General features: G+C 36.4%; 1 protein-coding gene across 1 annotated transcript in view; it reads right to left on the bottom strand.

Annotated features, from left to right (window-relative positions):
- The window catches only part of KIAA1210 (KIAA1210 ortholog), a 114,647-nt gene that overhangs the window by 28,282 nt on the left and 72,836 nt on the right, over nt 1–13,529 (bottom strand). Inside the window, 3 exon segments of the mRNA XM_021719192.1 lie at nt 8,275–8,430; nt 11,196–11,315; nt 11,637–11,763. Of these exon segments, the coding sequence (XP_021574867.1) occupies nt 8,275–8,430; nt 11,196–11,315; nt 11,637–11,763 (403 nt within the window).

Below are 13,529 nucleotides of genomic sequence, written 5' to 3'. Positions count from 1 at the left end.
CCTAACGCTTAACTGTAGCCCACAACTTTAAAATAAAAAATATGCCAAAAAAAAGAAAGTTCTCGGAGACAGAATTTCAGATATTCCCTGCAGCTCCCCTTTAATCACAATCTCTTCAATTTCTTAACTAGTATAGAGTATAAGAACATGGAATTTAAAATTGAAAAGGACTGAATTTGAGGTTCTACTCATGCCGTTTATTGGTTGTTTGACCTTGAACATGTTCCCTCACCTCTTTGAGCCTCAATTTTCATTTCTGTGAAATGGGGATAATAGTAATACATACTTGGCTTTTTGTTGTAAACAATTAAATGAAATTACACATGAAAAGTGATTTACAGTGCCCTTCACATAAGAAAGTCTCAATAAATGTTAACTACTCTTGTCATTTCTGGGCATTTATTGTACAAAGTTAGAGAACTGCCAGGGGCCACATGGTTCAGTGAACACGGCCATGAATTTGGTCAGGAGAGCTGAGATCAAGTCCCAAATCTATCTGTGGTTTTCTCTTTGGCTTGGCCAAGTCATTTTTACCTCTCTGAACCTCAGTTTTTAAAAATCTAAAATGGGAATTTCAGTATCTTTCCTAGCTACCTTATGGAGTTATTGACAGAACCAAATGCATCTATACATGCAAAATCACTTTGAAAATTTCAAATTTCTGAGGAACAGGGGTGGAGGAGGCATTGTGTTTCTTTTTGATTTGTCAAAGAATTTTAAATTTTTTAGAGACAGGGTCTCATTATGTTGCCCAGGCTGTAGAACAGTGGCTATTTACAAGAATGATCATAGTGCACTATAGCCTTGAGCTCCTGGACTCAAGAGATCCTTCTGCTTCACCCTCCCAAGTAGCTGGGACTACAAACTGTTCCAGCTGAGGGATTAGAAAAAATATGACTCTGGACTTCAGAGACTTATTTGTAAACAGTAATGGTGAATTACAGAGTACGCCATCAGAGGTAAAGCAAGAGGCATAATAAAAAGAAGCAACCTTTCATCCTGCAATGGAACTAATGTCAGGACTTTTAATCAGCTCAAACTTTAAGCTGATATACCCCTTTCCCAGGAGTGAAACTAATTTGGTGGTGTATATGACTTATTTTTCATACAATTATATTTATCCTTAAAAACAATATTGAAGAAAAATGTTCTGGAGACTCACTATGGAATACAGATGGAGATGACACAGGCTATAGGAGGTGGTGGGGGTCACAAAAGCATTAAGCAGGTAGAATCCCCTGGTCCAAAGGTTGAAGTGAGTTAGTCAGGTCCTGCTAGGATGGACTGACTACCGGGAAAGGCTTGGGCTTATCTCTCTGGATAGCGAAATTTGAGGTCAGACAGAGATCCACAGTGTCATTATGTCGCATATGCCATGCAGAAACACCTGTTCATCCTCACTGCCCATCTGATCTATACTCAAAGAACTGAAGTCACTGAACTGGGTCAGAGGAAGATCGCTCAGGGAAGAAGCAGTAAGCTTTGCTAACTGGAGCTGAAAGGGACAAAGCACCCAACTCTTAATGCAAGGAGATGTGGAAGAAATAGGCTGAGACAGCAATTGCTAAAGGCAGGCTTTCTAATTCTGTCCCAGGGGATTTTGAGGAGAAAGCAAGCCTAGAGTAAAAGTTCTACTGGGTCCATAAAGGATAATACGTGTTTCCTTCCTCCCACCAACAGGAGGCAGCAGCTCAGAGAAGGAAAAACAAAAAGCAACCTTGTCAAGACTCCTCTGAGAAGGTAGAGATTTAGTCATCTTTTCGTCTGACTTCTCTATTAGCTCCCTATTTTCCACTCAGTGAGAAAGCAGTAGGAGCTGGGTCTGTGGGTAGGCATTTGGAAATATATGAATTGGGAGCCATCCATTATGAGTAGCTCAGAGAATCATACAGGCCAGCACATCTGACTGGGATGATGATTACAGCTGCTTCTTGGGATACTGCTGCGCTATTGCTACTGTTGCTGCAACCTGCCTCTTGTGTGTTCACCACAGTAAACTAATAAGTCTGGAAGCATGACAGAAATAGTTAAGAAATCCTCATGCCTGGGATTGGTAGGGATTTGACTGTACCACCAAAGACTAGACTTTCAGCCTGCCAGTCCAACATTTAACCTATAATAACATGGCTCAATTCTTAAATTTATGAACAGAGAATTTATATTCAAGCAGGACAAATGTTTAGACTAGTATTTTTAAATGTTAACTATAAATAATTTAACTTTATTCATTAACATAGAAAATACATCGTTGGCCTACTCAAATTAATAGAAAGAAAAAAACTATGTTTAAAATGTTATTTAATATTCTTAATTATAATCCCCGAAATAGTCACTAAGAAAATAATTTTTAAATATACAGAAAAGGAAATAAGAAGGAAATAAAAAGAATGTATTAAACAAATCAACTAAAACCAAAAAAGGAAATAATGAAGGAGCTAAGGAACAAAAAAGATATAAGATATATAGGGAAAAATGAGCAAAATGGCAGAAAATAAGTCCTCCTTATTTGCTATGATCACAAATGTAAATGAATTAAACCCTTCTATTAAAAAGCAGTGGCTGGCAGGATGGATTTTTTTAAATGATCCATCTATATGGATACAAAGACACAGATGGATTGAAAGTGAAAGGATGGTAAAAGATACTCCAGGAAAATAGTAACCAAAAAAGAGCTGGGTCACTATACTAATATTAAGTAAAACAAACTTTTAGTAAAAAGTTGTTATAGGAGGCAAAGATGATCTTTATACATCAATAAAATACACCCCACCGGGAAGATCTAACAATCATAGATATATGTACACCTAACACCAGACCCACCCCAAAACACATAAAGCAAAAATTGACAGAATTTAAAGGAGAAATAGACAGTTCCTCAATAATAGTTGGAAACTTCAATACTCCACATTCAATAATGAATATACAACTAAACAGTAAGGAAACAGAAGACTTAAAACACTATAAACCAGGTAGGCCTATCAGACATACACAAAACACTCCATCCACAACTGTAGAAATACATTCTTATGAATTGCACATGGAACATTCTCTTGAATAGACCATATGTTAGGTCACAAAATGAAGTCTTAATAAATTGCAAAAACTGAAATCACAAAAGGTATCTTCTTCCATCACAAAGAAACAAAGCTAGAAATCAATAACAGAAGAAAAGCAGAAAAAATCACAGATATGTGGAAATCAAAGAGCACACTCTTAAGAAACCAATGAGTCAAAGGAGAAATCAAAAGGAAAGTTACAAAATACTTTTACATGAATGAAAACTAAAACAAAATGTAGCAAAACTCATGGGATACAGCAAAATAAAAATCTTCAAAAAGAAACATATATAGATATACATATATATGCATATGTTTATGCTAAAAAAAGACAAAAGAACTCAAATCAATAAGTGAATTCTCCACCTTAAGGAACTAGAAAAAGAAGAGGAAACAAAGCCAGTATAAGGAAGAAAAAATAAAGATTAGCACAGAAATTACTGAAATAAGGTATAAAAAACAATAGAGAAAAGCAACAAAACCAAAAGTTGATTATTTGAAAAGATCATCAAAATTGACAAACTTTACCTAGGTTGACTAAGAAAAGAAAGAAAACATAGATTACTAATATCATTAATGAAAGTGGAGACACTACTACAGGTCTTACAGAAATGAAAAGGGTTATAAGACAATACTATGAACAACTGCATGCAAAATATTAGATAACATAGATGAAATAGATAAATTTCTAGAAACATCCAAATTACCAAAACTGAACCAAGAAAAAAAAAATCTGAACAAAACTATAACAAGTAAAGATATTGAACCAGTATTAAAAATCCTCAGTAAACAAACAAACAAAAAACAGGACCAGATGGCTTCACTGGTGAATTCTAGCAGACTTTTAAAGAAAATTAACATCAATGCTTCACAAACTTAAAAAAATAGAGGAAAGAACACTTTCTGATTCTATGAGGCCAGGATTTCTATGCTACCAAAGCCAGATAAAGAGATCGCAAGAAAAAAATGCTATACACCAATATCCTTTATGAATACAGATGCAAAAAATACTGGCAAACCACATCCAAAAGCATATTAAAATGATTATAAATTATGACCAGTTGGAATTTATCCGAAGATTGCGAGGGTACAACATATAAAAATCATTCATCATAATATATCACATTAACAGCATAAAGGAAAAATATTACATGATTTTCCCAATTGATGTATAAAAAGCATCGATATGATCCAACAGTCTTTCGTGGAAAAAAAAAACTTAACAAACTAGGTATAGAAAGTATATGTAAAAACCCCCAGCTAACATCATATGTAATAGTGAAAGACTGAAAGATTTCTCTAAGATCAGGAACAGGACAAGGATGTCTGTTTTTGCCACTTCTATTCAACATTTTACTAGAAGTCCTAGCCAGAGCAAATAGGCAAGAAAAAGAAACAAAGGGCATCCAAATTATAAAGGAACAAGTAAAACTATCTCTTTTCACAAATGACACAATCTTATATAGAAAAAATTCTATAAAGCTCCCATAAATCTCTTAGAGCAAATAAATGAATTAATCAAAATTGAAGGATACACCATTAACACACAAAAATCAGTTGTATTTTTACTCACTAAAAATAAATAAATAATGCCATAAAGAAATTAAATTAGAGTCGATCATACTCAGTGATCTATCACAGAAACAAAGAACAGAGTACCATATGTTCTCACTCATAAGCGAACCTTGAACAATTATAATACCATAAGAAAGTGATTGGCAGTAGTGGGAAACTATCAGGGGAAGGGAGTGGGATTGGCAGTTGAGGAAAACTGCTAGGGGAGGGAAGGGCATACCTCATCAACAAGGGTACCTGCATAATCAATGTTTGTATACCTAGCCCTGAATTGCAATTCATATTTTTATAATTTAAAAAGGGGGGGGAGAAAACACTTCCATTTACAATCACATCAAAAAAATAAAATACTTAAGAATAAATTTAACCAAAGAAAGTGCAAGACTGATACACTGTAAAGTATACAACATTGCTGAAAATATTTTTAAAAGACTTAATTAAATGGAAAGACAGTCCATGTTCATAGATTGGAAAATTTAATATTAAGATGGTGATACCTCCCAGCGTCATCTACAAATTCAAGATAATCCCTATCAAAATCCCAATGGACCTTTTTGAACTATGAAAAAACTGATTGTAAAATTCACATGGAATTGCAGGAGACCTTGAATAGTCAAAAAAATCTTGAAAAAGAAGAAAATTGGAGGTATTTCATGTTTTCCAATTTCAAAAGTTACTACAAAACTACAGTAATCAAGACAGTGTCACACTGGCATAAAAACAGACATATGGACTAATGGAGTAAAGTTGAGAGTCCATAGATAAATCCATTTATCTATGGCCAACTGATTTTGACAAGGGTGCCAAGACAATTCAATGGGAAAAGAATAGCATTTTCAACAAATGGTACTGAGAAAACTGTATCCACAAGCAAATAAATAAAGACCCTTATTTCATACCACATACAAAAATTAACTCAAAATAGACCAAAGGTGTAAATATAAGTAGTAAAACTCTAAACTCTTAGAAGAAAACATAAGAGTAAATTTTCATAGTCTTAGACTTGGCAATTAGATATGACAACAAAAGCATAAATATCAAAAGAAAAAATAGACAAACTGGACTTCTAAAAATTGTAAAAATATGTTCTTCAAAGGACATTATTAATAGAATTAAAAGACAACTCATATAATGAGGGAAAATTTGTGCAAATTGTATATTCAGTAAGGATCTAGTATCCAGGATATATAAAGAGCTCTTACAACTCAACAACAAAAAGACAAACAACCCAATTAATAAATGAGCAAAGAGCTCAAATACATATTTATCCAAAGGAGGTACACAAATGGCACATGAAAAGATGCTTAACATCATTATTGACTAGAGAAATGCAAATCAAAACCACAATGAGATACTACTTCATACCCATTAGCATGACCATATTATTTTAAAAAAGAAAATAATAAGTATTGGTCAAGATGTGGAGAGGTTGGAACCCTAATACACTGTTGGTGGGAATATGATGTAAAGTGGTGTAGTTGGTGGGGAAAACAGTTGGCAGTTTCTCAAAAAGTTAAACATAGAATTTCCATAAGACCCAGCAATTCCCCTCCCAGGTATATACTCAGACGAATTGAAAGCAAGTGATCAAACAAAAGTTTTCACATGAATGTTCATAATTGCACTATTCACAGTAGCCAAAAGTAGGTAAGACACAAATGTCCATCAATGAATAAGTGGCTAAACAAAATGTGGTACATCCATACAACGAAATATTATCCAGCCATAAATAGGAATGAAGTACTGATATTTGCCACAACAAAGAAGAGCCTCAAAAACATGATACTAAGTGAAAGAAGCCAGACAGAAAAGGCCATATATTATATTGTTATGATTGTGTCCCCCTGAAAATTCATATGTTGAAGACCTAAACCACAATAGGATGGTATTTGGAGATGGGGCCTTTGGGAGGTAATTAGGGTTAGATGAGGTCATGAGGATGGGGCACACAGCTCTGACTCCATGGGACTTAGCATCTACTGGGGCAGACATTAAAAAACAATGACAACAAAATGTAAGAAATGTGATTAAAATGTGATACAGCCATACAATAAAATATCATTCAGCAATTTAAAAAAAAACCAAAGTACTGATACATGCTATAACATGGATGAACCTTGAGAACATTATACTAAGTAAAAGAAGTCAACCTCAAATAGCCACATATTGTAATATTCCATGTATATGAAATAGCCTGAATGGGCAAATACAGAGACAGAAAGTCAATTAGTTATTATCAGAAGCTGATGGGAGCTGTGAATGGCAAATGACTGCTTATAGGTACTGATTTTCATTTGGGAGAACCAAACAAGCTTTGGAACTACATAGTGGTGCTGATTGCATGATATTGTGATTGTATGTAATGCCACAGAATTGTACACTTTAAAATAGTAAAATGATAAACTGTTATGCCAGCTGTATGTCACCATGATAAAAATGTTCTCTAATTTAATCCTTCCACCAATTCAGACTACTCATTCCAATTCATCTGATTTAGTGGCATTCTGCCACTAAATACTTACAGTATTTAAATACTTATAGTATTTAGTGACCAAGTCCATAAAACTACGAGTATCCATCCACCTTCTACCAGTTAGCCCACTTGTTTTATTTTTGTTTTCTTAACATATCTAATTGAAGACTGCTTCCCTTCATAGAATCTTTTAAAATCAAAACAGGCCGGTCTTGGTGGCTCAGCCTGTAATCCCAGCACTTTGGGAGGCCGAGGCGAGTGCATTGCCTGAACCCATGGGTTCAAGACCTGTCCGGGAAACTTGGCAAGACCTCCTCTCTACAATAAATCGAAAATTAGCCAGGCATGGTAGCACGCGCCTGTAGTTCCGGCTACTTGGAAGGCTGAGGTGGAAGGATCCGCCTGAGCCCAGCAGGTCGAGGCTGCGGTGGCCGGGAGCATGCCACTGCACTCCAGTCTGGGCAACAGAGTGAGACTCCAACTCAAAAACAAACAAACAAACAAACAAATAAAAACCATCAAAACAGAGTTTGCTTCTGACCGGTCAATTAGCTTCATTATAAATTATATTTCTGTTTACTTTTTTAGTTCCAAAGGTTAATTTTTATCAACTCTACTTCACTCTAAGAGCCCTTTCAAGTACAGCAACAACCAATTAAATTAAACACACATTAGTTTGATAATGGAAGTATTGATATGGGCACAATCTACTAGTTTGCCAATCGTTGATGGATATTACTTGGTTGACAAACTTGTACACATAAAATGCTCTCTCATGTGTCACCTGATTTTTTATGTGGATATGTCTATCAAATAATACTGTGTCCTAACCTTTGAGATTTTGAGATTTCAAAGTGTAGAGGTTTTGCTTCAGTAAAAATTTCTATTTTTATCCTCATTAAATAACTCAAAACATCTGTAAACTATTTTTTTCCTAAAATACTGTCTTCCATTGCTTATAAATTAAAGTGGTGATTAGTTGCTCTGTAGAATTGGATGGAAAACGTACTTGTAAATCATCATGCAAATCAAAAGCCAAGAATATCAGCTCCTTCCCCAAACATCCCCCAGTGTTGAGTTACGGCAGGAGAAAAGGGAGCACAAGAAGAAATTACATCTTTGACCTGTGCAAACCCCTCCCCCGACCATCCCCTTAAGATGGGTACCCACCTTATTCGCTGTCATAAGCTTGTGTGGTGGAGCCTTCTTTTGTGGGCTCATAGATGACTCATCACCAACAGAGATTTCTGCCCCTTTCTTAGAAATTCTGTCAGATTGGATAAGCTGTGGGCTGATGCTGGGTTGGCATGGGTGCGTTGGTGGGTTCTGTCAAAGGGGAAGAAAGAAGGGCCAAGTTAAAACCTGTGTGCTTCCCCCCAAGTTGCTGGTGTTTTCTTGTTCCTTAATGGTTGAAGGACTAAGAACCCAAATGCAAATTAAAACCACATTGAGATACCGCCTAACTCCAGTAAGGATGGCCATGATTAATAAAACAAGCAACAGGTGCTGGTGTGGGTGCGGAAAAAAGGGAATGCTTCTATACAGTTGGTGGGAGTGCAAACTAGTGATGAATTTTAAAAACCTAGAAATTGACCTTCCATATGATCTAACAATCCCCCTTCTGGGAATATACCTAGAGGAACATAAATTGTTCTACAAAAAAGACACCTGTACATGCATGTTTATTGCTACACTGTTCATAAGAGCAAAAATATGGAATCAACCCTACTGCCCATTGATAGTGAATAAAGAAAATGTGGTACATATACACATGATTTTGTACATAAAGAAGAACAAAATCATGGACTTCACAATAAAGTTGAATAGAGTTGTAGACCATCATACTTAGTGAGCTATGGTAAAAACAAAGAACTGAATACCACATGTTCTCACTCGTAAGTGGGACCTGAACATTAACCACAATAGCACAAAGGAGGAATCAGCAATTGCATAACACTGCCAGTGGAGGGGGGCATGTAATTAACACAAAGGGTACCTAGTCCGAAATCAGGGAAAGTGAGAACCAGTTGGAGACCCAAACCTCACCTGCACATAGACTACTTACGTACCTAATCCTGACTTGTACCCTCTATCTCTATAATAAAATCAAGCTAAATTTTTTTAAAAATCTCCTATTTATTTCTAGTACCTACTCAAACCAAAGACAGCTTCGAATTATCCTCTGGATTGCTGCATACTTTTGCCAATCCCCAAAGACAGAAGCTTCAAATTGCTTGTTTGAGCAAAACCAGAATCCTGGTGTTATCTCCCTATTGATGCTAACTACAAATCTTATTTAATTCTGATATTTATTTTAATTTCGGCCAACTTTTTGAAAGTCCAATTCCTGTAGAGGTGAGTCTTTGGGTAATGATCTGGAAGTGGCATCCAAACTACAACTTTTGCTCCTACTAATCTGAGAATTGTCTGTATTGGATCTTGGCTGTGTTATTTGCTTATCTGAATCCTGTCAAGATTGACTTTCTGGGATTGTTTTAAAAATCTGCAGAACTAGTCCTAGTTTCCTAAAGGGAAAAAAATTGATCATTTGAGTTTTCCTTGGAATTCAGCAGATTAGTTTAGTTGATTCTAGTTTGAAGAACATGGTACACTTGGCTTTGGTCCTTGCCATGGTCCTCTTGAATAGATCAGAATCCCTGATTTTATCTTTAACAAATACTAATAAGCATTTAATCTGTATAACACCCCATTCGAGGAACTGAGCCCACAACAATGAACAAAACAAAATTCTTGATGTCATGCAGCTGAAATGCTTGCTTCTATGTAGCACTGAAGATCACGACCCTTGACCTAATGTTATCAATTACCCTTCTATTTGGGGTCATCCTTTTGGTACTTGAGGAAGTTTGCCATGCAAAGGTCAATCTGGCTGTTGATGACTCAGGTCCTATGCTATCTTCAGTCCTGTTTCTCACAGTATGAACTAAGGGAGCCCGCCAAAGGTGTGAGGTGTGGGCCCAAACCAAACATTTAAGAAAACTTTCCTTTGGGCTAATCTGGCTTTGCCCCACCCACTTCGTTGTGAGAGGTAATACCCCTAGAATCTTTTCCTTTAATTTCACAAAAGTTAATCTTTTTTTGAAATGGAATGTTTCCACTATGAGTCTCTTTATTGTTGAGACTAAGAAAGGAGTAGTGTGGGAAACAAGTTTTCTCTTTCCAAATGTGAGAAATAACTCTGTGGCACGGAATATAGCTATGGAAGCAAGTAGAAGCTCATGTTGATATTTAAAATTAAAGACTGAAAAGTTCACCAAAGTGTCTTTTCCTGCCATAGTACAAGAGGAAAACAGTCTGCTGACCCTAGGGGTACTTCACAATCATAGGATCAGCACCACTGGTGACTATCTCACTGTTTTCTCCACTACCCTTCATAGCAAATAGACCCAGCAAAATGGAAACCAGACAGAAAAATGTGGGGTCTTATGCAGACATGTGAGAAATAAACCCCACTTACCTTTTGCCAAATGCAAAATAATCAGCTCTCCAGTGGAGAGGGGTCTCCTTCCTTGTGTGTCCTTCCCATCTAAACAGGGACTTTTGGGCATAATCCCACCCACAAGTTGAGAGAAGAAGGAAGGCAGCTATTAAGGGTTGTCTCCCTGGCAATATCTCCAGCTCCCCCTGGAGCTCCAGAAGAGTCTGATTGAACAACAGATACCTTTCATAAGTTTAGGATTAACTGGAGGTAAGAGGCCATGTACATGCCACATTTTTATTTGGGCTAAGCTAGATCTTTCTCCCTGTCCAGGCAGGTACGAAGAAGTTGAGCATCTTAGAGACTGGGGTTTTGAGGTCAACACACCTGGGTCAGATTTCTACGTCTACAACTTACAACCTGGGTAAGCTTGAGCAATTTCATTAACCTCTCTGAGTCTTCATTAAATCCTTACAAGCAACCCCTTGAGGTATAAATTAATATTTTACCCATTGTAGAAGAAGAAAAAGCTCAGAGAGGTTAAGCCACTAGCCCAGAGTCACACCGCCAGTAAACAGCAGAGCAAAAATTCAAACGTAGATCTGTCTTTCTGACTCAGTTGTCCATCCTCTGAACAATTCCACTCTGTTACCTCAGTGATCTTGGAGCTCACAACCCAGGTTCCACTTCTGTCTTCTGCTGTGACTCCAAACACAGCTTCATGCAAATCACCGGTCCTAGTTTTAGGCGCAGTTTTAGAAACACGAGATCTCTGTGACAGAGAGACAAAAATGTGAGGGTTGGTATGCCAGCACATAAACAGTGGAATGTCACTGCCAACATAATTAACATATTCTTGGGGTGTGTTAAGAGAAGAGAATATGGTAATACCAGACAATACTGTGTACCAGGCAATAGGTAGGCACATTATTTACGTGTGAATTCTCTCATTCAATGTTTGCAATAGCCCTGTGGGAATAGAATCAGCTGAGAAGCAAAGCCAAATTTCTCCCTCCTTTTTTTGGGCAGAGTTGGAGTAGGAAATTTAAAAAGAGTAGTTCAATTAGGCACTGATACTTGAGTCCATTATTACCTGCAAAGATATGCCTGTCTGGGGCTCCATAGTGGGACACATTTTACTTGTTGATTTTTCAGACTCAGGTTCCAACATGAAGATGCTCTCATGGGATAGGGTTTTGCTTCCCATGCTGCTCTTCGATCTGGACAGAAAGAAAATATCATGTAAAAGCAGCCCAAGGACCATAGGAACCTAAGAAAATTGTATATTCGCAATATGACCTACCATAGGTACCTCAGAAAGAGAACGGGGATGCTTATGTGCTTATGCAGAAGGCATGAGATAGTACTTGAAAAAAATAAAGAGAATGGTCCCGTTTTATATTTACATACATATTACATACGTATACGAAGGGGGACCCAAAAAAACGGAATTATTTTTTGGAAGGTGGGCCCTTGTAGTACAGGCTTCCCCTGCTAGGTAAACATGCTAGAAACCCATACCAACTAGCATTGTTGTAAGAGGCTGTGTTCGGTTTCAGTTAATTTTTTTTTTTTTTGAGATTCTTTCAGTGTTTGCCCATTTCATGATGGGTGATTTACAAGCACACTTGCCCACACTGTGCTGAGTGTACAGCAATTTTTGACCAAAAAGCGGCATGACCCCTGTGTCCCACCCTCCCTATTCACCCAATTTCACCCCGAGTAAATTTGTTTTGTTTCCCCAGATGAAAAAAGTCCTCAAGGGGAAACATTTTGCCAATGTTGGAAAAACAATGGCCGAAGCACTAGAAGGCATCAAAATTGGCAAGTTCAAAAATTGTTTTGAGCAGTGGAAAAAGCATCACGATGAGTGTATTGCATCAAACAGAGTGTACTTTGAAGGTGACTGGAGTTTAACAATGTAAAAATAGATACACAAATTTTTAATAAATAAATTACGGATTTTTGGGGTCTCCCATTGTATATGTACATATATGTACACATATATTCATACACACACATATACAGTTTATGTCCAAAGAAAAAATTCTGGAAGGATATCTATCAAATTGTGGACAGGAAAGGGACTTTCATTTTCTACTTTATGTACTTCTGTATAATTTTAATTTCTAGAACTTTGAACATATATCTTTTTTATATGTCTTACTGATATATGGTTTACATACTATACAATTCAACCATTTAAAGTATATAATTCAATAGTGGCAACCCTGGAGTATAGGAAGGAAGGCCCTTAGTCTTGCTATGATTACAGGGAGAATTATAAAAGATTTTTTACACCCACATTTCTCTCTAGTATTTTTGTTTTGATTTGTTTTAAAACATTAACAAATTGCCTAGATGTGAGAGGCTTTCATTCACCAGGATTTTTCTTCTCTCACACAAGGGCTCTGTGGAACATCTGTCCTATTTTCAAGGTCATCTTATGTACCACTTGTTCCTCCCCTCCCCCAGCTTGCTACACCCAGGTGAAAATATCTTCTGATTAGGAATGGAACCAGGTTGATGATCATTATGTGTTAAGACAAATCAGGGGAAAGTTAAACAAATGAAAACCTAAACGTATGAAAAACTCCTTTTGGGGAGTGGTAATGTAGTTTACTTCTTAAAAATTCAATCCCAAGTTATTGCAAGAAGAGAAAACTACAGACCTATATCTCTTATAAATATAGATGAGAAAATCCTCAATAAAATACTATCAAACTGAATCCAGTAGCATAAAAAATGAATTATACACTATGACAAAATAGGATTTGCAATGAATGCTTAGTTTAATATATGAAAGTCGATGAATTTACTACACTACATCAATAGAATAAAAACAAAAACCATATAACCATTTCAATAGATGCAGAAAAACATTAATAAAATCTAACACCGTTTCATGATAAATACACTCAACCTTGGTAGAGGACATCTGTAACAAATCCCCAGCTAATATCATACTCAGTGATGAAACACTGGA

The sequence above is a fragment of the Carlito syrichta genome, unplaced genomic scaffold (genome assembly GCF_000164805.1).
Source record: "Carlito syrichta isolate Samal-C Ts95f unplaced genomic scaffold, Tarsius_syrichta-2.0.1 Scaffold314294, whole genome shotgun sequence".
NCBI classification, from domain to species: Eukaryota; Metazoa; Chordata; class Mammalia; order Primates; family Tarsiidae; genus Carlito; species Carlito syrichta.
This window is presented reverse-complemented; position numbering and strand designations above follow the sequence as displayed.